The 27775-nt window shown below is 41.7% G+C and overlaps 2 protein-coding genes across 3 annotated transcripts; both read left to right on the plus strand.

Moving 5' to 3' along the window:
• Positions 1–363: 363 nt before the first annotated feature.
• hivep2b (HIVEP zinc finger 2b) lies at positions 364–12867 on the plus strand. Its single transcript, XM_075447927.1, has 7 exons — positions 364–604; positions 3141–7056; positions 7785–7942; positions 8087–8262; positions 8487–8585; positions 8671–9458; positions 10178–12867. The coding sequence occupies exons 2-7, from the start codon at positions 3241–3243 to the stop codon at positions 10577–10579; spliced, it is 5439 nt and encodes a 1812-aa protein (XP_075304042.1). The 5' UTR covers positions 364–604; positions 3141–3240; the 3' UTR covers positions 10580–12867.
• A 763-nt stretch (positions 12868–13630) lies between these two features.
• txlnbb (taxilin beta b) lies at positions 13631–21456 on the plus strand. 2 transcript variants are annotated; one of them, XM_075447937.1, is made up of 10 exons: positions 13631–13739; positions 18053–18326; positions 18636–18727; positions 18858–19028; positions 19523–19717; positions 20012–20131; positions 20217–20291; positions 20381–20473; positions 20693–20788; positions 20899–21456. In XM_075447937.1, exons 2-10 carry the CDS (start codon positions 18092–18094, stop codon positions 21388–21390), a joined length of 1569 nt encoding a protein of 522 aa, XP_075304052.1. In that variant the 5' UTR covers positions 13631–13739; positions 18053–18091; the 3' UTR covers positions 21391–21456. The 2 variants fall into 2 exon arrangements, with proteins under 2 accessions (XP_075304052.1, XP_075304053.1); XM_075447938.1 differs by having other exon boundaries at positions 13739–13802.
• The last annotated feature ends 6319 nt before the right edge of the window (positions 21457–27775 follow it).

Here is a 27775-nt window from a genome sequence, read left to right on the forward strand (position 1 = left end):
TAGGAAATGTACATTCAGAGCTGCTGCACCATATGATTAGAGTCTTTCAGAGCCACTTTTGCATCGCAGTGTATTAAACTGGAAAGAGAAGAGTTCATGAATGCATGTACCTGAATGACCGTGAACCATCATCCAGGCCACACAATCTCAGGTTAAAAAAATGTGTTTGAATCAGAGGTTGAATGAACAGAGCTTTTTGTAGGATTGTGATGCTTGGGCTCTTTGGATCATGACAGCCCGCTCCCCACTCTGTGTGTGCAGCGAGGCAGCTGCTGCTGTGCTTTCAAACACAGAGAGGCAGAGAGAGAGGAAAAGCGTCCTTAAACGTGGGCTGTTGTGTAATCCTTCCCAGGGCCCCTTTGCTATTTTTGTGCCTGGGTCCGCACGTCACGGTTGGGTATTTTCTCTGGTGACTAGCTCGCATCAATAGATCTTCTAATGTACACCCAGTCAGCGAGCAGCTTCGTGACTGATGGGACTTTACCTTGCTAATTTCTTTTTTTGTTATCACCCTGACACGAGGAGAATGGAGAAACGGACTATGCAGCATGAGGAATGTCACATGTGACTGTCGATATGGGACAGGGGACTATTCAAATGTCAGGTTTGTATGAGGATTATATTTGATATCTGAATGTCAGCTGCTGTATGAGCCGAGGCTTTTTCCCACCGGACTGTGTGCTTTGTGTCATTGTGAACACAGAGAGAACTGTTGATTCATTCTGCATGCTATGTTGCTGCGAGAGCAACACAGAGGGTTTTACTATCCAGCTTCTTTTCAAGCCAGTCATCTCCTTATGATATTTATGGATTGGTTGTCAGAGTGAGACCTCATGCCCATTCCCTTTAATGGCCAACTTAGCCTCTAATGATGTAATGCAGCGGCATAACGATGCTCTCAATAGCCAGTATTTGTTTGCATATTGTCTTCTCTCAAAGCAGTCAGGGATGTGCCTCACAAATGCCTGCAGTTCAAATAAGCATCTCTAACAGTCGTATATCCGTCCGTGTAGACGTACTGTACCACAGTCAGCCCACAATCACCCTGAAACACACCTACCGCCACCCACCTGCCTCCTGTTGTTGCACGTCATTGATGCCATGTCATATATTTTTGTATAGGTGAGCGCTTGTTGCCTGGAGTGACAAAAATTTGCAGGGGAAAAAAAAGCCTGACTTGTCAATGAGACTCTGAATGTGTTCCCTCATAGTTCAAAGGCATGCGTCGTTTCTGAGGGTCTTATCTCATTGTCACTCTACACCCACATCCCCCTTCCCTCCTCTCGTGGCTCACAGAGGATGGAAACTAAGCAATGAGGTCACCTTGAAAGGGAGCTCCCTATCAGGCCTGTAAATGATGTTACCCCCCCTGGCATCTCATGTAGTTTACCTCTGTAAACCTCCCCACTGAAATATGGATCCTTCCAGTCGAGCCCCCACCTCCACCCCCTTACCATCTTTCATGATTTTTGCTGTATCCTACTGTGGAAGTAGCCCCCAAATCTACCTGAAGCAGAACTACTGAAACATAAAGAGGCAAAAGAGGAAATTTACAAACAAATACAGAGGGTCGAAGATCTGTTTTCAGACGTCGCTTGGCCACTCGAGAGTCACCTTGGTTTCTCATCCTCTGGTTTTTGCTTCAGCAGTGTGCGGTGTGCTCACAAAGAAAAGAGGAGAGCAAGAGAAGGAGAGTGAGAGTCGGAGGATGTCCTAATTAAGGGGAACTCAGAGGGTTTGAACCAGATAATCTTACATAACCTTGTTAGGGAGGACAGCGTTTGATACTGAGAAGATGGAAATGACGTGTCCTCAGATACCATCCCCATGGTATGAAGTGAAGGTGTAGTGGCCAAAGCGGTTCACTCTGACCACAGGCATGTCGATGTTTCTCGCAGGAGTCGGGCAACTTTACAGTACGGTAACAGCATGTGCTCCTGTGCAGCCCAGTGGGCAGATGAAACTGGTAACTCAGGCAGGTGTAAAAGTCCAACGACAGACGTGTAATGATACCAGCTTTGGATAAAAGAGCGTAACAGAAAATGTAGGTTTCCTTGTAAATATTCAGTGGATGAGAACAAAGATGTAAACTGATTATACTTTATCAAAACTGATCCAACAGTATCACTTTTATGTGTGTGCTTGCATGCAGGAGAAAAATAACATATTCATCACACCTTCAAAAAATGATTTATGTAAGCATATATAATGTATAAATCACCTCATTATTAACTCTAAAAGATGAGTGTGTATTATGTGAGCAGCTTGTTTCTTTGTTCCATATAAAGGAGGTGATCTGATCTACTGTATGTACAGTTTTATATTTATGAACAAATATTTTTTGGCAAATATCTTTTTTCTTTAAACTTTGGATAAAAATGTAAAAAATACATACTCAATCATGCTAACATTTTTAAAAATAAAACGAGCAAATGAATGTGAGAAGTTGCTTGGTGTAGCTGTTAACAACTCGTAGATATTTGAAATACGACCCTGGCCACACACAGTTGAATTTTTTTTTGCCCTTCAAAGACTTGTTACATTATTCACTGTGTAAAACTAACTAACTAAAGCTGTTTAATAGATGTAGAAAATACAATATTTTCCCAGCATGTCTTGCGCTGGATTAGCATGAAATGGAAACAATTAGCCACCTAAAATAATTCACTCGAATGTGCTATTTGAATAAACGATGATTAGGTCAATGTTAAAATTGCTTTACTAATTTTCATCGCTGCCACACAAACACACACACACACACTCAAAATAAACATGTACACGTGTACCACCATTTATGACACACACACCGCAGTACTGGCATGCACATTCACAGGTCTACGGGAAAATTTAGGGCGTCTGCCAGGGTTGACATGAGGTACCTTTGCAAAGAGGTCATTTTTTTCCATTCATGCTGTGATGGAGCTCATTATGAATTTTATACTCCAGTTTAATCAGGGGGAATTTGGGGAAACAGCCTCGAATTACTCTAACTTTCAGGCACTGGACTTGCTATTAGATTCCAGTTTCTCCTCTTTTTGGCATTTTTTAGCCAACCTTGTGGACATTTACATGCTTCTAGTTTATATTATGGCATCTATATTTGTGTTGTCTGACTTTCCTTTCTTTCTTATTTCTTTCAGATGACCCTTCCCTGCAATTCGCATACATGTTAATATCACTAGAGTTACAGAACAGATATCATCTTTGAAAACTGATCGCAAAGGAAGTGACATTGGATTCATGGAGTCACTTGAAACTACTGCAGGGGTGAAAAGCTCCACTGAGGGCCAGGACACAAATGCTGCACAGAAAAAAGGCAGATCAGAGGCCGCACAGACGAAGAGAAGACCATCAGCCGAAGTTGAAGGAAAAGGGTGGCAGCAACAACTAGAAGAAGCTCAGAGTAGAGCCACATGTAGCTTCAAAGAAATGTCTGACTCAGGAAAATCTCTGCAATTAGAAGATCAGCTCTCCCAGACCCAGTCCACAAGCCATCAAGACTGTGAGGTGTCTTCATATCCGCCACAGTCCACAAAGCAGTTTTCTGTTAGCAGACAGAAAGTTTCTGCACAGTCACCTGGGCCTGCATCTCAAAGGAAGTCCCCAACTACACCCGAAGTCCAACAACAGTGTTCCCATTCAGGGATCGATCAGCTGTTAGAGGTGACATCCAAGGTGGAGCAGAAATCACAAAAACCAGGAAAGTACGTTTGTGATTACTGTGGAAGGGCATGTGCCAAACCCAGTGTGCTTAAGAAACATATTCGCTCACACACAGGAGAGCGGCCCTATCCATGCGTCCCCTGTGGGTTCTCCTTCAAAACCAAGAGTAACCTATACAAACACAGAAAGTCCCACGCTCACTCAGTCAAAGCTGGAACAGTGCCATTCTCAGAACTTGGTTCTTACAGTGCCAATACAGACCAGGGGTCTTTTGAAGGGGAAGGAGAGTTATTCTCTGATGCTGAGCAAAGCACAGACACGGATGAAGACACTCTTAATGACCCGCTGCTGCTGCTGGACTCTCCAATGGAAGGATCAGATAACACTGCTGTAAAAGTACTAAATCTCATTGCTCAGAAAAAGGGAGCCACGACAATGTCAACTCAGGATGGTTCATCCCAACCCCAAGAAATCAATGCGCCTCCTGCCACGGTGGAGGCTAGTCGTGGAATTCAATCTTGCACGATCAAGCAGAGGCTTGCGCTTCGACTGTCTGAAAAAAGAAGCAGCGACTCTGAGCACAATCTGTCACTCCCGAGTCAGTCCAGCAAGGGCAGCACGGACTCCGGCTACTTTTCACGCTCAGAGAGTTCCGAGCACCAGACCGGTCCCCCAAACACTAATGCAAAGTCCTATCAAGAAATCATGTTTGGAAAGTGCTATCGGCCAAGCCCCAAACAGACAACAGCTTTTGTGGGTGGCAGCACAGATTCGAGTGAATACATTGAGAAATGTTCGGAGAAAGGCATGTCCCGTGTTTTCACCCAAGAAAAAGACACCGTTGAGTCCATCAAAATCAACACAAAGTCATTCACCAGGGAGGAGATAAAAGAGCCACAGTTAGACGTCGGCTCTGACATGGGGCTTCTGTTCAGAAGCAACTCAATGCCAACATCCTCAGCAGTGTGTCTGACTATGCCCCAAGCCCTCAGAGGCAGCCACTCATTTGATGAGAGAGCGAGCACTGGGGGCATGAGGAGACTCAGGCGGCAAGCTGCTTTCGAGCTCTCCGCGCACGATGGCCACACAGACGCTGACAGTCATGGAAAGATGAGCGAAAGCGGCATTTCACCCTCAGGACTGGAAACGGAAAACTACCCTTCTGTGGCGCAGAGTGCGAGCCATCAGAAGCATGCAATGGAACTGGCAACACGGAAGCGTCGCAAGGAGAAGAGGGAGGAGGAGGACTTACCAGGTCAATATGAGGGCCATCATGACCAGTGTGAGGAAATGTTTGATTCAAGTAAGGACTATGATTTAAAACAAGCCGCAATGGGCATTATAGCTTTAGGGAGAGGACATTTGGACAGGTGTGAGATGGACATATCAGTGATCCCTGAAACATCAGTTCGAAAAACCTTAGGGAATGTAATTTCAGTTATCCAGCACACAAACTCCATAAACAGGCCTCACTCTGAGCAGTCAGAATCTTACAAATTTCATGGTCAGAGATCGGAAAATATGTCTTCTTTTCAAGGAATGGAGGGAAGTGAATCTCTTGAGATGGAACATGACAGTAGATTAGGGCAGTCAGTTCAACTGGGGCCCAAACTTGTGCGACAGCCCAACATACAAGTCCCAGAAATCAGGGTCACAGTTGAGCCTGACAGTCCCGAAAAAGCTCCAGAAGTGCAGGTAAAGGAGCCAGAGAAGCACGTGGAGGAGTTTCAGTGGCCTCAAAGGAGTGAAACTTTAGCACAATTCCCTCCAGAGAAGCTCCCTCCAAAGAAGAAAAGGCTTCGCTTAGCTGAAATCGAGCACTCCTCTGGTGAATCTAGTTTTGAGTCTGCCTGCACTAGTCTCTCCCGCAGCCCGAGCCAGGACAGCAACCTATCTTATAGCTCCACTTTTTCCTTTGACAGGGAGGAGAGTTTGAAGTCGGCCTCTCCAGCCAGGCAAGATGAATTTGGCAGACCACTTGAGCTCTTAGCTGTGCCAGGGAGTGGGCACTCCCTCTCTGTGCTCAACCAGCGTCAGCAGCATGAAATGAGACGCTCCTCCTCTGAGCAGGCGCCTTGTAACTTGCGCAAGGAGTTCCCAGAGATACGCAGCATATCATTTGACTATGGCAGCCTTTCCCCAACATCCAAAGTTAGGCACGTGGACATCAGTGCTCTGAAAGAGAGAAGGAGGGGAAACTTAGTGCGACAGGAGTCACTAAATATGGATCATGAAGTGACACAAATACCATCACAAGTCTCTCCACAGTACCTCAGCAGCATCTCCCCTCCGTTCACGGCAGCCACAGTTCTGCCACATACTTTGCCAATATTTTCTACTGGGAATACATTTCCCCAGCTTCCACATCCAAGCCTTTTAGTTCCTGTTAGAATCCAGACTAATGTGCCATCACTTGGCAGTATCACATACACCTCGGTATCGCAGATTTTCGACTATCAGTATGACAGTGTAAGCTCCTCCACATCCATCCCTCAGAGTCAAACCTCACGTTTGTTGGGAAATCTTGATTCTCATAATGTTTTAGCTCACACAAAATCGCCCTCAGTTCACACCCTCAATGTTGAAGCCCTCGATTTATCATCAGCTAAGCTCAAGACGGGCATCCCTCTATCTCTGACCTCCAGAACTATCTCAACTACCAACGCCTCCAGTGGCGGGGCGAACAAACGAATGCTATCCCCTGCCAGCAGCCTGGACCTGTTCATGGAGGTCAAGCAGCAAAAACGAGTTAAGGAGGAGAGAATGTTTGGGCAGATTGTCAAAGAGCTGAGTGCTGTGGAGCTGGGGAAATGCTATTTGAACGAAGAGAAGGGGCGCAGGTCGGAGATGAGGGGTGCATCACCACTTCACACTCAGGGGGACTCACGAAGGAGTACGTTCATCACGCTTCACCAAAAAGTGACTGAGGCCGCTGAACATGGCATTGAGACCGCCATGGAAAGCAGCTCCCTGGGAACCAATTCGCCTCCTTACTCTGTGATAACGGTCAACGAAGTGAAAGAACGAGCGCAGATGGATGTGGTGGCACAGCTAGTTACCAGTCAAGACACCGTGATCTCAGACACTGAGCATTCAAAACTCTTATCTCAGTTTCCAAGTCTTCGCACGACAACAGGTGTGAGCTGGTGTTATCTCAACTACACAAAGCCAAGCTGCTCTCATAGCAACGCCCCTTTTGCCTCTGTGTACGCTGCGTGGTGTGTGAGTTCCCACAATCCCAATCCTATTGATCTGAGTACCAGTGCTGCCCTGGCACTGCTGCGGTCCAGACAGAGGGGAGACAAGGTTATATACACCGTGGCCGCCATGTGTCAGCCTGGCACAGGGAAGCTGGTTTCATCCCTCATCCTCTGGAGGCAGACCATGGAACAGGTGAGAAATGAATCCCATCTGTCTTTAACACTGACATTTAAAAGAAAAAGAAAAAAAAAACCTGGGCTTATTTTAGGGTAAAGCTCTTTTTATGGCATATTTGATTGGTCTTACCGATTTCACTGGTTCATATAAATGAGATAAATCCATACCTCAAGCTCCGCTGTCAGGTTTTCATCTTGGCAGCTGAAAATTTCATCGAGAGATAACTGTTTGTAATGCAGGAAGTTTCAAGGACATTCATACCCAGAATTTGGCAAACTGCAGACTTTGATAATTTGGCAGAATGTTCCCCTTGGAAAGTGTCTGGAAAGAGTGTTTGCCTTCTAATGATTATAATGTTTAACTCTGATTATAGCTATGATTCATCTCTCGCTTTGCATGCTTTAAAAGAGATAAACAATATATATATCTATATATATATATAATATATATATGTTGTAGTAGAATTATATACAGGTAAGTACTGAGATATTATAAAGTCTTAGTCTTTACACCAGGATCCTTGTCTCCACTGCACTAGATTTAGGTGGATCAAAAGGATATATTATGACATAAAAACCTGAGTTAACAGCATAATTTTTCCCCAGCAGCAGCATAATACATGTTTGCAAAACACACTGTGTAATACCATGTGTGACACATAATATTGGACGCATCAAGTTACACTGTCTATACGGTGCCCAGTTAGAATGGGTGTTAACACAGTGTGTGTTCATCTGATTCAGCTACAGAGGAAACCGGAGCCCAAAGAGGTAGACATCAGCTACGGGAAGAAGGTGAAAGACATCAGCTGCAGAGTGAAAACTGCCAAGGAGGAGTGGAGAGAAAGGGAGGCCTCCACAACCCAGGCGGTGCCAACACGAATCAAGATCTTCGAGGGAGGGTCAGTCAAGATCCAAGTTGTTGTAACACTTGTCATTTGTGCTGACTGGAAGACTGGAACTTATTTTAGGACTGGCCCATGCTCTTTTTTTGCCCCCTTATTTGGAACTAAAAAAATAAATGTTATATTTATTCTCTCTTTCAGGTACAAGTCCAATGAAGACTATGTGTATGTCAGAGGTCGAGGCCGGGGGAAGTACATTTGTGAGGAGTGTGGTATCCGCTGTAAAAAGCCAAGCATGCTCAAAAAACACATCCGGACCCATACAGATGTGCGGCCGTACATCTGCAGGGTTTGCAACTTTGCTTTCAAAACTAAAGGTGGGCATTTGCAATCATCAAGACAAGGGACTTAATATACATATGTTACCAAAAAAAAATAAATTAAGAAATAAAATCGAAAATATAATCTGCTGCAGAAGTTCTGTAGTTTGTAGGTGCAACAAAAAAAATGTCTCCACTTTTGTATTTTGCATTTTATGAGGTATTTTCTGCAGTCTGGAACACAACTTTTGTTCGTACAAACATTTGTCTTGTGCCAACAGGAAACCTTACTAAACATATGAAGTCAAAGGCACACATGAAGAAATGTCTTGAACTGGGAGTGTCAGTGACGATGGATGAAACGGAGATACAGGAACATGGTAAGACACTTAGGTGTACTAATCACATACGTTTGCTGGTATAGTGACATAAATTTGGCTGAACTCATGTGCTTGTCTTTTAAAGTGGACGGCATCCAGCAAGAGACAAAGATAGAAGTGGCAGCGAGCAGCAAACATCAGTTCTCAGATGCTGAGGACTCAGACGGCATGGATGAAGACGCCGATGAAATCGAAGAAGACGACGATGAGGATGATGAATACGAGGGTGATTCCACTCCAAAGTTGCGCTCAAGAAGCACGAGTCCTCAGTCATGTGGAATTACCTCTTTGTCAGTTACAGCCACCGCTGCCATTCATGGCTGCTCCCTCACCTCTATGCCCGGAGCTGACATCCGCCAGCGGCCATCCAGCAAGCGAACAAGCTCAGATCATCCGTCTCCCCTTACAACCGAACACAGAGAGAAGTCTGTGGATGAAGACTCCCTGACCATGCTGTCTCCAGATCAGACCAGCCTCCTCTTTGACCCTTACTCTTCAAGTTTGCTCTCTCCTGGCTGGGAGTCTCCCATCAGGGAGCCTTCTCCTTCACGTCTGCGCTATCCATCGCCGAGGCGAGAGCTCTCCCCAAGAGGTCGCTCCTCTCCAAGATGGGATACCTCGCCGCTGAGGCCCGGGTCACCCAGTTTCAAATCCATCCAGCACACCTCCCCGATCTCGATGGAACGACCCATGTCTCCCGGAACAGAGATCTCTGGGAAGCGAGAATCCTCAGTGAGGGGCAGGCAGAGGGTTGTGCTGCGGGCTGTGTCACCACGCCGAGGCTCGCACCAATATAAAGGCAGCGGAGACAAAATCAGACACCAAGCAAAGATGGAGATGGCTCAGCAACAAGGAGCCTTTGAAATGGAAATGGTGTGTAACAACTAGCTATACTATAACTCTATCAACAAGTTTTTTACTCCTTTTTCAGATGAAATTTGGTGGCTTGTGTGCCCATGAGCAAACGATTAAGTAACAGGTGATGGGTCATTGTTGGGTGAAAATTTAGTCAATATTTTGTACCTCCTAAAAGGGCTTTTTGGAACATTTGTACTAATCTGTTAATTACCCATTGCACCGAAATGAAACACTTTGCACCCTGTCTCACTTACTCAACTCTGACCCAAATGCCTTGCAGCTGTATTGGAAGAGCTTACATGCTATTACATGCTATTACATGCTATTACATGCGATTTGCAGCAGTGTTAAAAAATGTTTTTTTAGCTCGCATACATGCTAACTTGTGCTGTTAGCGACCAATGATTTGTAGGTATTTGATCATAAAACAAAATTTGGGAAAATGAAATTGACCTGATAATGGTTTCAGTGGGAAATTCACAAAACGATCACAAAAGTTAAAATAACTTATTGTAGGAAGAACATAAATGTTTGCCCCATTTATAATGGAAATCAATCCAGTAGTCGAAACTAATCCAGGAGGAAATTTATTGTTCCCTCAGCACTTTCATTTTCTTTTTTAACATAACAATTCTCACATTTCTTTGCGATTTCAAAGTGATATATTTTCACATGAGAAATGTTGTTGGCGATGTTGAAAACTCCCGCTAACGCTGCCAATAATGTTGTTTCAGGATCAAAAGAGCAGCTTGGCCTCTGCTCTGCCAGGCTCTGCCAGTTCTCATCACCAGAACATCCTCAGCCACCTCCCTCTTCACTCCCAGCACCAGGCCCACAGCTTGCTCCCTGTCGTTCCTGTCGGAGGGCTCCAGATGTTGAACTCCCCACCTTCCCCCAGCAATGATGTCAGCCCGTCCATGGCGCCGAGCCCCCAGAGCAGTGAAGGCCAGTGCTGCAGCAGCAGGGAGGGCTCTGTCCATGGGACCGAGATGGGAGGAGAAGACATCAGAGGCCGTCAGACAGCTCAGGAGAAAAGCTCCGACTCTGGTATCGGGGACACCAGACAGGAGGAGAGCGTCCAGACCTGCTTGAAAGCCATTGCCTCCCTGAAGATTACCACAGAAGACCCTCACTAAAACCCCTTTTTATGTAACTTTGGTTTGATTAAAGAACAGATGCTGCCTTGCTACATTTGCAACCATCATCAGCCCTTTAGGCACATAACCACATCTTTATCCCGTTAGAGGCAATATGATGACACTCCTCCAAACCTTTGCAGGAGGAGGAAGAAACCAAACCCCATCTGACGTGTCCTTCTCTTCAGAGGCTCTTTGAGACAAAAGAACAAGCAGTGGGAGGTTTTGCAAGGTGAAGAATCATTATTGGGTGCAGGTGCAATATGGAAAGATAATATGCTAATATGCCTTTGTCTGACATAGTAGTTTGCGTACAATTGCACATAAATTATATTTATGGATCCTGTACAAATGTCCTTAACATATAATCCTTCTTAGATGCACACAAACAGTGTATTTTACTGTGTGTACTTTGAAAAATAGACTGTTGTTTATGTAATCATATCAAGGTGTGATGCAGTAGTGCAGTAACTAAAGACTATTTATAAGGGGAAATGTATGTGTTATTATGAAACAGTCTGACCAAATTTTAAGTAGACGCTTCTCGTGCAGTTTGGTGCTTCTGATCAAGCAGCAAGGGTCTGTGCCTTTTATTTTTAATTTCCTATGTTTTTTTTATTTTATTCCTTTGCTCCTTTTCATTTCTTTATCAGCAGCTGAGCGAGGAAAAAACGTCAAGGTACGCTTTGCTGAAAAGTGGCTGCGCTTTCGGAGAGTTTGCTCAAAGGAAAGCTTTTTTTCTTTCTTGTTCCGTCAGTTCTGCCGACAGACGGATGCAGCTTGACTTATGCGAAATGATCTTAAAGAAAACGTTTCTCATGTTAGCAAATTTTCTTAATGTTGTGGTTTTTATCTTGGTAAAAATGCATGGGATTTGCTATTGCACAAAAATAGAGGAAGTAATTATGTAATTATGAATACTGTAAGATGTATTTATATATTAGAACGTAAGCACTTATTGATACTGGTAAACATTTGACTACTATTTATATGGTATATCTGTACTTATGCAGCAGTGATGCAGTTATGCAGTGAGCCACGTTGGCATTGCTTTTGATCTCATGTCTTTGCTTTGATTAAACAGACAGCTTTCGTCTTTTTTTTTTCTCGCTTACGCAGATGACCATAAGAATTATTATTGTTTTTTTTTTGTAATGAGTTTTAAAGATGCACTTTCATCCTCTCATCTTTGATGTTTGAGCTGACTCGGTCAGTGGAAAAGACGGAGTGAGACGTATTATGTTCTCTTGTGGTTTTGAAACATTCCAGTTGTTTTTTCACATCTCTCATTGTGTGGAACACGTTGCACACAAATCCAAGGGCCTACGATGATCAGTCAATAGTAAAATTCTCGCATTTTCATATCTAACTGGACAAATCATTATCATTTAATGAAAGTAACTCTAAAGTAATGATGTGAACAGCATGAGTTGGTTGAGTATTAACTGTGCTTCAGCTCAAAATGTAAGTAACCATTCACCAAATGCATTACTTCTTCTCTGTACATATACGTGTATTTTTATGATTTAAACTATTTTTGCAGTGTTGAATTCTGAAAACTTTTTATGTGGATTATTTCTATCTCTTTAAGAGGTAAAATGTCTGCAGGTGACGTTGAAGCAGAGGTTTATTAACGAGGGCGAAAATAGCACAGTGTTGATCGCGAACACACGATGTTTCATCTTTGAAAAAAAAAAAAGGAAAAAAGCAGATTCACATCTTCAAGTGGTTATCAGTTTGAGAGTGGATTTTAAAAAAAAAAAGAAAAAAAGAAAACACTTTGTTCACTCATGTTTACATAAGGAAAATTTAAAGGTGCATTGCTTTAAATTTTGTGTTTCCCTTTCCGAAAATGTGTTCGGAGCTTTTGAGTTTCACGGATGTGTCGATTTATTTGTCTCGATGATAACGCTGCAGGACGCTCATAAAAATGTGAAAGGAAAGTGAAGCCTTTTAGTTGCATTACAGTATGTACTCAGATTGTGTTTGTGTGTTTTTATTATTTTTTTTAAAAAGTGTATTCATATTCAACGAACTGCATTGTGCCTCTCATGTCTATGGAAATTCCCTGTAAAACCCAACAGAGGACAAATCGTTTTACCTCTGAGCTAAGATTTTTTGAGGTGAAAAAAGAACCTCAGTAGCCAATCTGTTGTTTAGCTATTTGCATCAAAACTGGTTAGACAGGACAGAGTGCCTCTTTTATGCTATGAGGAATTTATTGTTTGGTGCTCTACTTTTTCAGATTAAATTCAAAATTGTTTTAAGAGAATATACTTCTAACCCAAGCTTGTGTGTTGCGGCTTATTTCATGGTTTTTGACTTGATTATTCACAACGGCTTCCATACCTTTTTCCATACCGTAGCGTTTCAATTAGACTTCTCATGGAAAGGCTTTCACATTAAATCATTCACATTTTGCCTTTGGGCAAGGATAAGGGAAAAAAACAAAAACATTTTCAGAGTGAAAAATCGGATAAAGTCCTGCCAGTGACATCCTCTGGTGAAAAAGGATTACTGCAGCCATAACAAGCTGCAGGAGAAACAAATGAGTGCTTCCAAAAATAGCACTCACCTTGTGGATGGTATTCAACAACATTCAGACTTTATTAGTTTAGCCGATCTGCTCATCTCTACTGCATTCTAAATACTACATGTGCCAAGTATGTATGTATAAAGTGTGGATCTTACAGTGCATTACGCCAACTTAGCCTCTTTGTGCTGAGAGGGCCTGTTCTAAATCCAGCCAATAAGAGAGACAGATCACACTTTTTTCCCTTCTTTCCTGCTCAGTCACTCGGTTTGTCGGGCCCATTTGTTTGAATAATTACATGGCTGTTAACTGCAACCCAGATAAAAATAAAATTAGCACTGCGCTGGTTTAAAGCAGCAGAGGCTTCAGATAAGATGGCTGCTTACTAGGAGAACAAATCCCTTTATAAGCAGAAAGTATGCACACAGATGACAAACGGAGGGGGTCTACCAGTTGTTATTGAAGTGAGGTGTTCTGGACAGAGACGTCCTCCCTCTCTTTGCTCACAGTGAGCTGTGCTCTCCTGGTTTATTTTGAGGTGGTCTTATCACAGCTGTTGTATCTGTGGTGGCAGCCTGTCCGAGCCCCTCAACACTCTTTCTTTTTCCCCTCTGGCCCTTGGTCCTGGTAAGACCCTGTTTGCTCATTATCCTTCTTCTTCATGGACATTTGCACGTAAATAACACAAAGGTAGAATAAAAAAAATCCTGTGATTAGAATGGTTTTCAATCCTCCTCTTATTCTTTTGAGTACTAATAAGAGTCTCACTGAATTTGACGGCTGTTTGAAGCTTGCCAAGTTTGTTGAAGATGTGAAGCTGTTAACGGCAGGGAGACATGCTTGCGTCATTTGCTAACAAGAGCGAAGGAGATTGGCTTGCTGAAATATATTGTGCATTTCAACTTTTTTGTCCATGCTCAATTAAGAAGTCACAAATATGGTTTCCTTGTGGTTTCCACATGTTTTCTGTTTAATTTCCATTTGAACAACCTCCTTTAAAAACACAGAACATAAAATAGGTTGCTTACATAAGACAGTTTTCTTTTTGTTCAGTTTTTTGAGTGAATACTAATTGCTGAAAAAAACGCAGCTTTCATGTCACTGAAAGTCACATCAACAAGAGTGGATTAGAAATAAATAAATAACGTGCCCATATTAAGAAGTTCTTAAAATAGCTTGTGGGTCTGGAACAGGTGCCATGTGCTCTGCTTGTGAAAGCACAGTCAGTGTGAAGGCTGCACTAATTTTATGCACATAAACAGCCGCTGACTGGGAGCCTGTGCGACGCAAGGCTGACACAAGCAGGCAATGTCACATGATAAGACTGGTACTGGTACACCAAAAAGACTGGTGTTTAAATCACATTCTCGTAACAAAAGTCCTTAATCTTTTAAATTTCTCTAAGAGTAATATATACTGTGAAAAAATATACATTTCCTGTTGAGAACAATGTAATATTTAATGCTGTTTTTTACGCAATGTTGGGATGCTGAGTAGAATGAAAACTAAAACAAAGGACAGTGAATTTGCAAAGTATTAAAAGGATAGTTCGCCTCTTTTGACATGAAGCTGTATGACATCCCATATTAGCAATATCATATATGAACATTGACTTACCCCCCGCTGCGTCCTGTGAGCCGAGTTCCAGCCTCGTATTTGGAGTTGACGAAGGTAGTCCGGCTAGTTTGCTAGGGTCCCGAAAATAAAACGTCTTACTTCTCAAAACAATATGCGTTCAAAAGAGTAATACATTTGCATTACAAAATCCCCCCTCCTGAAAAATTGCATAGCGCTATTTTTGCCTCCCTTCATATCAATGCGTTCAGCCACCTGCCGATAGCCGCACCTGTTACGGTGTTTACTGCTCGGAAGCAGGGGACTGCTCGGTCTGCACAGTTTGCACAGCCCGTAGTGATATGAAGGACGAGAGAAATAGCGGCAAGCGATTGTGAGGTCTGACTTTTTCTGGAGGGACGATTTTGTGATGCAAATGTATTTCTCTTTTGAACGCATATTGTTTTGAGAAGCAAGACGCTTTATTTTCGGGACCCTAGCAAACTAGCCGGACTACCTTCATCAACACCAAAACTCGGCTGGAACTTGGCTCACAGGACGCAGAGGGGGGGGGGGGGAATCAATGTTCATAAATGATATTGCTAATATGGGATGTCATACAGCTTCCTGTCAAAACAGGCGAACTATCCCTTTAAGCTCTGTTTTGATTGACTAAAAGACTAATTGTTTTTTGAAATTTCATATCTCATGTTGAATTTTAAAGCCAGCTACCCGTCTCAAAATCTTTGGGAGAGGAACATGTTTACCACTGTGTTGCACTGGCTAGCTGTTTCATGACAAAACCAGGCCAGTTTACCACTCTGAGTCCTCTTAATTGATTTGGGAGCCATGAAGTTAATACATGCAGAGTGTTGTTTGGTATTGTCTTGCTGAAATAAGCAAGGGCTTCCATGCAACTGCATTGCCTGGATACTGTTGCAGCATATAATGATTCAAAAGCTTTGCATGTTATTTATCATTAATTGTGCCTTCACAGATGTGCGCTGATGCAGCCCGACACCATCGCAGAAAAACCTTTTGAACTGATGAGTGAGCTGATGAGTTGAAAGGACTCTCCTCTCTTTTTAAACTTTACCTCAGGTCATCTTAAATTAGCCCAGAAAAGGTGTCAGTGTTTTTGAATCTTCTGTGCTGTGTGGGTGCAGTGATGACCTGCATTCAGTGACAGTGGTTCTCAGCGTTCCAGCTGAGCCCTGAACAGATTCCTACAGAACTGTCTGTTCTCAATGGAGCGTGTTTTAAGTCAATGTTGGATTTCATTGTTGTCTCTTGTGTACAGAGCTCTCTGCAGACTCTTATGATCTTTTAATAACTGTCACAAAAACGTGGGAAACTCAGGATGCAAACACAAAATGGCTGGAGTCGCAGGTAGTGCTTCAGCTGTGCGGTTTATTTACAGGGAGACAAATATAATAAATAAGCCACTTATGTGGACACAAAGCAAGCCCTTACTTCAGCCCTCACACTCTCAACTCCGAGTGTCTGGTCGGCCTGAGCCTTATATAGCCCCAAGCCCTGCCCCAAGACCAATCAACCCAATTAATAGAGAAAACAATACTTCTGGCCACCACATTTCACACACAGGCTCTGCAATAACCCCATTAACATTACATAACATATACAAATCATCACCATAATAAATCATGCTCCATTTGAGCAATTACAACAGAAAATATGAACAGACCATGAACTCTCCTCCTCCACTTAGAGGGGAGATGGTATAGTCCGCAGCCGACCATACCATAAAAGGCTGCTGCTTCTGCTCCTCTGGTTCACTCTCCCAGGCAGGCACAGAGGAGCAGGAGGATGACAGCAGCAGTATAGGTAACTATCATTAAATAAAGAAAACTGGAGACAACAAATATGATGAGTAGTGTGGGGTTTTTTTGTGCTTCTGTTGGAGATATGATGTTTGAGCATTAGTCCAATGTGGTGCGTGCACTCACCACCAATCCAGTGGGGAACAATGTAAATATGATCCATGTATGAAAGACTCAGGGTGCTTTACCATGTGTCACCTGTGACGGGGGCTTCGTCCCAATAACATTTTGAAGACAAACTTCCCTTACATTTTGGACATATCCGGTCATACAGTCTCCAAAACTGGTTCCTGGCATTGTTTGAATAAGCATTTATTAAGAATAAAAAATTCAGAATCTGATGCTACATTTGAATAATTTATAATTAAAGCAAGGATTTAAAAGATGTTCAAATTGCTCTGCTCTGCCTGCATTTACACCATACTTTGTATTTATGATTCTTAACACACCCCTTTCTGACACCCATTGTACTACGGTGTATTTCAGGCCAGCACATTTTTTACGCATTTAGCCAAGGGGACAGGGCTTGGAAGCGGAAAGTGTGATGTTTTTATAACCTCATACCAAACTAAGCAGTTTGTAACGTGTACAACAGGGACAAAACAACAACTACATCTTAAAATGACATTTCAAAACATCAGCTTTTGTGTTGCTCCATCCATCAAGCACTCCGACCTCTTCATGCAGACTCTGTTGGCTCTTGAATATGACGCAACAGTCGTTTCCTGATTATTTCACAAAATGCGGATAATCATATTTTCACATTTTGCTTTGAGACTGAGTTGGTACTTAGCGGACCTAAAATGCATTTCTCAAAGCCACCCCAGCAGCATAAGCTGAGTGTTGGGTGAAAATATTTTGGAAACTTCAGGCCAGTAATGAGCTCTTTAACTGAACCTCAGCAGTGAAACAGAGGAGCTCAACACGCGGCAGTGGAGCATTATTTGTTAAAGTTAGAGCCAAAGTCATATGTGAGTTTTTCCACTGGCTGATTGACTTAAAAAAAAGTAAAACCATAAAAGCCCTTTAGTTCACCGCTTTTATTGCAAGAACTTCTTTTTAACTGAACAAATTGTCTTTTGGCAGCCGGAATTTTACAGGATTTTGAGGCGAACATATTACAATATTATATAATATTTGGAAGATAAATCATTTGAAAATACACAATAATTATTTATGCACTGTCAACAATGCATAAGCAATAGGAGGTTTTGTAGTAGAAACTTGAACTCAACAAGCTGTGTGTAATAGTGACACCGTCTCTAAATTACCTCAGACATTTGGCATCCCTGCAGTTGTTGTTTGACACAATGACGCGTCTATCTGCAGAAAGCTGATCTGTCTGCTGACACGTTAGCTCGGATACTTTATTGGACATTTTGATGTGTCTCAGGAAAAAAACATACAGCAGTAGAAAATGAAGGAAGGTTGTTCCTGGCATCCTGCGACGAGTCAACATTTCTGTAGTGGAAAAGTGTCTGACAATAATAAGAGCAAGCTTAATCCATGTGAAAATGATTCTTTTATTCATGGGCTCCATTACAGAGCCAGCTGTCTCCCTTATCTTGGTACTAGCTTGGAATAATGGAGGCTTGTCAGGAGAACAGCCCTGCACCCACGAGTCCTGAGGCTTCGCCGGCCGAGGATCACCACATTGACCTGACAGAGGACCTGGCCCAACAGCTGGAGGACATCATTAGCACCTACCAGGCAGCCCAGAGTCCAGCTGAGCCAGAGGACATAGAAGAGGTCACAGCTGCCAAAGAGCCAGATGCCCGCAAGGATCAGAAACTGGAGAAGAAGATGCTCAAAAATCTAGGTATTTTTTCTTTTTTTTCTCAATGTTTCATTGATTTTGGCTGAAGAGGGTTTCAGCTCAGTCAAGAAAAATCCAAGTTGTGCTGACAGTGATAGTAAGCAGAGCTGTAATGTGGTAGAATAGCCCTTCCACATGCCCTTTATAGTTTGTTTCAGATGCCCAGAGGATTTTTCACAATGTGGGCTGAAGGAGTTCTTGTAATTCCAGATTACTTTTCCAGAGGAACATCTTCATCTGGGTGTTAAAAATCTCCATGAGGGTGATCACTGACAGATGATGTTTAACTTGAAATTCTCTGTGGCTGTTTAGGGAAGGAAGCCATGCTGCTGATGCAAAGTTTGAACAAACTTGGCACTCCAGAACAAAAACTGGAGGCCATCATCAAGAAGCACGCTGAGCTGGTGAGTGGACGATTGAAGGCAAAGAGAAATTAAAATGAAGTAATCTTCTCATGAGTGATGCTAGAAAATGCTCCCAGAAGGAGAAGATGTTCTCCCCCTAGCGGGTAAATTTCTGGGTGTGCTTCTGCAGTTGGAGGAGCATCGCAGTGATCAGAAACAGATGAAGGTTCTGCAGAAGAAGTTGCTCCAAGTGATGAAGGAGAAGGACCAGCTGCAGAGCGAGCACAGCCGGGCCGTGCTGGCTCGCAGTAAACTGGAGGGCCTCTGCAGAGAGCTGCAGAGACACAACAAGACTTTAAAGGTACTTCACATTCCGACTTTACCCCGCTGACAGATTGTTTTAGATGGACTAAACAAGCGTGGTATCCAATCTGAGCTGTGAAAAGTGCCATTAGTGGATATTTGAGCAATAGTGCCAGCTGGTGTCACCATATGTTTGTCTCTACAGGACATGACATCAGCGCGCAGCGAAACCCATCAGCCATTACGTCAAAGCACAAGATTTTAACTCTGACACATTGTCACACCAACGCATCCTGGTGTGAACCTTATGTTGTTCAAGTAAAGACAAACTTGAAAATGTTAATTTTCTGACAGTTTTCCCTTTAATATGTGGAAATCTAAAAGTAGACAGATAATTTAGGATGTTCAAAAGAGGTGTTGATGATAATTAAATTTCCAATAACATTATCAACTAGCTTGGACAATATTTGAACCGCCTTAGTGATCACCAGAGAAATGAAATGAGACAAAGGATTAGAGTGCTGAACACTAAAATGGATCCCTGATTTGCAGGAGGAGACACTGCAGAGGTGCAGAGAGGATGACCTAAAGAGGAAAGAGATCACCACCCATTTCCAGGGGACGCTCAGCGACATTCAAGCTCAAATTGAGGAACACAGCAGTCGCAACACCAAGCTGTGTCAGGAGAACGGTGCTCTAGCTGAAAAACTGAAGGGACTCATTTCACAGTACGACCAGCGAGAGGCGGTAAGGAGCCTGCCACACTGAGCACACATCGGCTTTAAACCAGACAGACAGAGCAGTTACAGCAAAGCATAGGAAAGTCAATTTGTATTTTCACTGGATATGAGTGGGAGTAGAGTTCATTGGATGTACTATGATTATGCAAACCTCCACACATCTGTGCCCATGAATTATTTGCACATTTCACCCTGGTCTTACATCTATTAGATACAGTACTTCAGCCAAAACTCCCTGAGCGGGAAATGAAACTGCTCTCAGTGTGAAACCGACTCATAAATTCACCTGAATGTCTTCCAGAACCTGGAAAAGGTCTTCAAGCACAGAGACCTGAAGGAGAAGCTGCTGGAAACCAAACTCACGCAGGCAAACATGATCCTGAAGGAGGCTGAGGAGAAGCACAAGCTGGAAAAAGAGCACGTATGCACTACGAGCGCTTTAGTAACACATTTGCAATTATAATCTCCTAATGCTCAATTTCACGGAATATTTCAACATCCCACAGCTGCTTAAACAGGCGGCAGAGTATAAACTTCAGGTGAAGATCATGAGGGAGCAAGAAACTGATATGAAAACCCAGGTAGGGTAACAGGTCGTCATGGGAAACACTTGTTCGTTTTTCTGCCTTTGTGGATAAGTGAATAAGCTTTTATCATCACTTCTCCTCAGCTTGACATGTACTCCAAGAAGTTTGATGAATTCCAGGGCACTGTGTCAAAGAGTAACAGTGTCTACAGCAGCTTCAAACAAGACATGGACAAAGTAAGAACGAATTAAAAAAGGATTTGCAGTCAGATTCATGATATTAGCTACGATTTTTAGCTTATCTGAAATATGTCTGCGAAAATAAAATTAAAATAAGTGAAAAGTCTTCAGCCAGAGATTCATTAACTTAAACAAGATGAACTATAATTCTACACTGGACTACAGCAGCCTTGTTTAGACTGTGTGCCGTGTAACACGATGTTTTTTATTGTGTAGATGGCAAAGAAAATGAAGAAGCTGGAGAAAGAGAGCCAGTCTTGGAAGTCTCGCTTTGATGGCTGCAACAAAAGCCTCATTGATATGGTGGCAGATGTAAGAAACCTTTATCCACACAAGCATTTTTTTGTTTCCAGAATTTCATTCCTCAGGCGGAAATTGTTTACTAGAAAGGACTGCAACTGGTGTGCTTATATCCTCTGCAGAGAGCAGTCAAGGAAAAGGAGTTTGAACTTCTCAACCTCAAGAACCAGAAGCTTGAGAATCTGTGCAGGGCTTTGCAAGAGGAAAGGAAGAGCCTATTTGATAAGGTGCAGGGAGCAAAACCAGACTCAAGCACTGCCGAGTCAACAGAAAAGGAAGGCACTGAGGTTCTAGAAGGCCCCAAAGACCCAAAAGAGAATCACCCAATCCAAAACACTGCAACCCCTCCCTCTGCAGGGGCACCGGCACCCACAACACCACTGACGGAGAAACTGGCTAAACTGAAGGCTGAACAGGCTCTTCTGAAAGAGATCGCCGGTTCTTTCACAATCTCTCATGTTGAACCTACAGAAACAGGCGCCAGCCAATCACATGAACCCTCTGAGGGCATCCAGGTGCCAGAGGAGAACCACACAGCGGACAGCGAATACCAGGAAGTCCACGAGGATGGATATCAAGAACAGAGAAATCTGGAGATGGAGTCAGTTGATTAATGCGGAAACCACTGTGACAAGAAACCTGGTGCATGTGAGATTCATAGAAATAAAAAAAGAAAAATGCTGGCTTTGTGTTCAGTGTCTCATCCACAAAAGAAGAAGAAGAGGGTTGTTTAGACCAACTATACCAACACAGATTTGTGCTTTTTCAAACCCAAAAATTAAAGTAACTTTTTACACTTCTTCTACTTTCAGTTGCAGACAGGGATTTTTTGTTGCTTGTATGTCACAAGACTCTGTTTGCTTAGAAATCTGTTAAATGCAAAGCATTTAACAGTTTAATTGAATTAAGTACAGGGAGCAGAAGCTACAGTTTTCTCATTCTTGCTAATAGAATAGGTCACGTTTGTATCTGGGTCAGTTTTGGATTAATTTATTGACACTCTTTTTGTACAGAATCAACTTTGAAATAATTTTCAACCTGGCTTGCAGGCACTGGACTAAATTTAGATTGCAATTTCACATTGAACTGATCAAAAAACATGATTAAAAGAACAGATCCTGACCTGTTCAAAAATTACTTCAAGGCACAAAGCATCACAAGATGTAAAGTTCATACATTTCATCATCTGTCTATATGGTCGATCAGAAAAAGTCTATACAAAGAAACTATTTCAGGTTTGATATTGTGTCCAAAAGCAATAACTTCAGTTTTGCCAGAATTTTGAAGTAGAACAATTTAGAGGTCGAATTTAGATGTGAAGTTATATAGAACACAACTTGAGTATAAAAATAAGTAAATAAGTTCGATATACCCAGTAGTTCCCAATGAAGTGCACTGCACACTGTATTCAGCCAAGTGAGATTCCAAACTGCACAAAGCAGCAAAGTTCATTTAAAAGGGAACTATAAACAATTCATCGCTTTGCATTTAGGTAAAAAAAAAGAGCATCTGTAATACAGTTTACATGACATATTATCATGGTAATAAATGTTATCGTTATTGATGGGATAGGCTAAGTTGCCTTGAAACAACAGTTTAAGAAATTATATTAATTATCTTTAATATATTTGGAAAGATAACATTTAATTACATTAAAACTAGTCAATCAGCCAGATAAGTTAATTTTGATTTGGCTAGCTTAGCTGCAGAACTGCTAACTCTCTGTTTTCACTGCCAAAATAATGTCAACAACAGTAGCAGATGTCTCAGGTAGTTGGAAGACCAGGGATCTGATTAAAAAGTCTTTATTGCTTAGGAAAGTTTCTAATTGAGAGAAATGACCCAGAAGTATGTAAATAGCAGCCATGATAACAGCTGAATTCTCTGAAATACTTAGGAAAGGAGCTCCAATGCTTCCTTTGTTATCTCCTTTATCACAGGAAACAGTGGACCATCCTTTATGAGACAATGTGCTTCACTTCTGTGCCTTTTTGTTGCATTATTTCAATCACCAACCTTGATAAGAAAGTAATACAGTGTAGAGTAACTATTTAAGTTAATATGATACATATATGATGTCGCCTCCGTGTAACAATGTGACGATATTGCGTTCGACAAAATATCTACAGAGCTTTTGTTGAATATTTATTTAACAGCTGGTAGTTTCAGCGCTGCAGACCAAAATCACAGCACACAGTGTCATTGTAGCAAGGTCATCTTTTCCTGAGGCCTTACAAATTCATCCTACCACCCTTCCTTAACCCCATGATGTTTTCCAACAAGGTTAACGAAAAGAGCCCAGCATAAGAGAGAGAGCATTAGCTTCATCAGGGACGTTTTTTTTCCCCCGAATAGATCAATTTTGTCCAGAGAAGTTCACTCAGCTGATGTTCTCTGAGCAGGGAACAATGGCTCGGGAGTACTGTTCCTGTACAATATGGAAAATAGCTGATAGCTTGATACGTTGTCTCATGCATAAGAAAACATCTGTGTTGGTGTGTGAGCACTTTAATCACTATGAGAAAAAAGACTCTCTAATAGTAGATGTTTTTGCTTTGTTACAGCAAGAAAAGCATTGGTGCGTTCAATCAAATGTGCATGTGTGCATATCAGATTGCCAACATGCAGAAGATCCCCACCAAGTAAAGGGCTCACCTACATGGAGCACCACTGTTGTAAGTGTTGTGAGTCACTGTTGTCCTTTGTGTCTGTGATAGAGAAAATACCTTCTATAGGCTGAAAACTGCATTGACGAAGAATTGCTGTGCGAGTGTGTGTGGGTATGTGAGTGAACGGGTGAATGTGACTTGTAGTGTAAAAGCACTGTGAGGCGTTAACATGACTTCAAAGCGCTAAATAAATGCACTCTAGATACCATTGAGCGAACACGTCTGCTTTGAAGAGGGTCTATCCAACATTGAAATACAACCGTTGCCTATCAACCTTTAAATTCCCCAGTTTTCAGCATAATTAGTGTTTTAAACTAACAGTTTGCTGATAAAATTCAATAATACTGTACCCCTTTATGACATCTATAATAATATGAAAACAACTCCTGCAGGATCTATACAGGTTTTGGAGCAACATACGGTATTCAGACGGTGTCTTGTTTATTTCAGCAAGGATGTCAAAGCACATGCTATGGATGTTACAACCACATAGCCACGAAATAGCTTATAAAATACCCAAAACTAGCTTGCACGCAGTCACATTAAAACATTTGATGCATTAAATGTATTACAAAGGAGGCCTCAAACTCTGCTTAAAATAAGCATGTATATATAAAATACCAACTTTCACGTTTTTTAACATTGTTTTTGTACCATTTTCAATGAAATCTGGGATTTCAAATATTTTTATTCTGCTCTGTACTTTGAGAGGCTGTTTACTGTGCTGACTGATCAAAGGTTGGATATCCCTTTAAACAATTACAGATCCACATTCCGAAAAGAAAATGGCTTAAGGACCAGAGCCGACTGCAGTTTCTTGTGCAAAGGCACTGACAGCTTTTGTTGAATACGGCAAAGCTCTGCTGAAGCTCGCTGAAAAGGAAAGCAATGAAGGTTGGCAGCATTTTGTGTGGCCCAGACAAGTGCACATAAAAATAGACACGCAGACACCGTGTTCTGCTGTTGGCAGGCGATTTACGGTGGCACTCTGAGTGGCACAAGCAGGAGGCCTGTCAGTCATTATATACGAAGAGCCAAAACTTGGACTGTTGCACACTAACTTTATGCACTTTTTATTAAACAGGTTCTCGCCAGGAATTCATCAGGCAGAAAATCCGCATAGAGCAAAAACAGTCGCTGCTGGGTCTGATTGAAGCTGGTGCAGTTTTGTACAACAGGTATATACACAGCCTCTAACTGCTACAGCTTTTACTTCTTTTTACTGCAAATGTTAAAAATATATAAAAAGAAATACATTTATTTATGTGACTTATAGAGCCCCAAACATAGCTTTACAGTCTATTTTCTTCAAATTTCACAGCCTGTCTGTCACAAGGAAAAAGGATGCAGAAGATCTATGGACAAAAAACAGTCAGTAAGAGAACTTCACTTTCAAACAGCATCAACATCAAAGGAAAAATAATACACCAAACACATTAATACTGGAGCATTTCTTTCATATTTCAAGGTCAATACTGTTTTTGCTTTGCCATCTTCTTACAATCTTTTGTTGCTTTGTGAGAGCTCGGCAGCTGCTTGGAGGAGGTCAAGGTTTGAGGGGAGAGTATTTACACTTTTAAATTTCATCACCTGATTCTTCCTGGTGAGGGCTCTGAACAAGACTCAGCCTCAGTTGTCACGACTTTGGTCTAATGGGTTTTTGCCCACTGTATTTTGAGTAAATCAGTTGGATGCCTCTTCTTAAAGTAATGAACTGGAAACTGGAAACCAGGAAAGTCTAGGATGTTTTCAGGCCCAGGAATGTTCAAAAGGAGTCAGAAGCACAGAGTTTCAAGGTTTGCAAACTTCTTAAGTGTTGCTTTTATCCATTTATCCACCATAGGGTATAAACCCTAAGGGGTGTTATTCCTTTCCATCAGTCAGAGCACTGCTCTACTGAGACGATACATTAGAGTCTATTAGCCAAAAAAAGAAATTGCGTTAAATTCATCAATTGATCATAAAATTTTGTTATTTTGTTTATTTCAAGGATAGCCCCTTGAGATGCATCATCTCATTTTCGAGGGGATCCTTACAAAAACATATATATAATCATCAGTAGTATGAGATCCTTGTTAAAAGTAAGTCCAAAACAAGATACAAAACATTTAAACACAAAAATACCCATACTACACACACACACACACACACACACGCACACGCACTCACACTTAGTTCTCTGACAGCAGTCCGAGTGCTCTCAATTTGGAAAATTTGGAGTAATTCTGAAAAGAGGGCTAAACGTTGAGCTACTCAGCAGTGGTGGAATGTAACGGAGTATTTTTACTTCGTTACTGTACTTAAGTAAATTTTTCCGTATTTGTACTTTACTTAAGTAAAAATAATAATGCATACTTTCGACTTTTACTCCATTACATTTTGCAGCTATTATCTATACTTTCTACTCCACTACATTTCTACAATATGTGTTGTTACTTGTTACATTTTATAAATGCAGTTTCGCCATAACGTTGCCTACACAAAAATATGTTTAAACCAATCAGGTGGCTCTGTCAGCTTCAATGTTGCTTATAATTTTTACTAACAGTGACTTCTGTAGAGGCTTAAGTATTACCAGTAGCTATGCCTGCATTCTTCATCAAAATGGCCTAGACATTGAAAGACAACCAATTGCGCGAGTACTTTTACTTTTAATACTTAAAGTAAATTTAAAAGTCAGTACTTATGACTTTTACTTAAGTAGGATTTTTGATGCAGTACTTCTACTTTTACTTAAGTATATATTTTGCTGGGTATTTATACTTTTACTTAAGTACTACACTTCAGTACTTCCTCCACCACTGCTACTCAGAAGGGGGTTACAAAATAGTGGATCTTCTCCATCTAAAACAAGTAAAACCTCAAAAACGTAACAGAAATATTTTGCATGAGACAATAGTTCACTTTGCCTGCATGCAGTTATCTGATGTATCGCTCCGCTGAACAGCTGTGACAAAAATTCCCACCAGTATAATCCAAAAATACCAACTGCAACACAGATAAAAATGTGTAAAGGCCTGAAAATCCACACCTTTCATTATTTGCAAAAGGTCTTGGCCAAAGTAATGCCAAGCAGTGAGCTAACAAAGACTCAGGTGATCAGTGGCAGGATATGTTTGGGTACAAAGCTGTCTCGTGCTAAAGTGATGTGGTGTACAATTATAAATACATAGCATTTGCTCTAATTCTATTTTTGATGTTTGAATTGCTATAGATGGCAAAAAAAATTCCCTCTTCCATGATTCCTTTCAGAGTAGCTCTCATCAGAATTCCTGCTTGATTGTCCAAACTGAGAGCGCTCTGTCTACTGCAGGTAAGCCGGACAGCTCACATAAACCTCACATAACCCCACCTCAAAATAAAATCAAAATATCTTTGAAAGGCCTGAGACCTTGCTAAAAGTGATCTAAGAAACAAATCCCCATAGGTGCCAAAACTAATGAATGGTGTATTCTTTCCTTTGGTCACTCTCATATTGCACGAAACAAATATAATACATTAGTACATCTCATTTATTCCAAAAGCGCAGTAAACTGAAACAACCTTATGTTGCGTAATGATTCCAGTTGTGCTGCTCTACGGGATGCTGTGCAGGAATTTCGACAGCTTGGGGTGAGTTATTGAAATAAGAAAAAAAAAGATCACACTGGCTGAAGCTTTTTAGAAATTTACTGAGTGCAGCCAATGTAACACAGGTGCAGTGGGATGCCTTTCTGCAGTGTCTGGATGATGACTTACAACCGAGTGTGAAAATACTGGAAGGGAACCATCAGTCAGAATATATCTTAGCAGATATGCCTCTCATCGATGCCAGAACAGGAGAGTGAGTCTGATCATTTTTTATGCCTCCATACTTCTCAGGAAATGTAACAAAATAACGAGCTAAATATCTCTGTGTTGTCTATTTTGGACTTTTGCAATCTATGGTGCCTATTCTATGGTGTTTTGCAGGAAAGTGACACTGCAGCAATATTTTGGCAAAGATAAAAAGACTTTGTTGGTGTTAATCCGCCAGTTCTCCTGCCTGCTATGCCGCTTACATATAAAAGATCTGGAGAGGAATCAGGTAAACAAAAAGTCATTTACACTCAGTTCAATATTACACTGTCCCTTTTTCAACCCTACAAATCTTCTACTGACGCAGGTCTCTGTCGTGCTGAGGGTTCAAGATGTTGCTGAATAACTGATTTAAATTGCCTCTTTTTTAAATAAGCTTAAATCATAACAAAGCAGGAATGACTAGCTGAATTGAAAACTTGGATATATTATCATTTCAACGTTAAGAAGCAAAAACAATGCCCATGCATGTCATAACTGTTGTGATTTAAAT

The sequence above is a fragment of the Odontesthes bonariensis genome, chromosome 17 (assembly GCF_027942865.1).
Source record: "Odontesthes bonariensis isolate fOdoBon6 chromosome 17, fOdoBon6.hap1, whole genome shotgun sequence".
Classification (NCBI taxonomy): Eukaryota; Metazoa; Chordata; class Actinopteri; order Atheriniformes; family Atherinopsidae; genus Odontesthes; species Odontesthes bonariensis.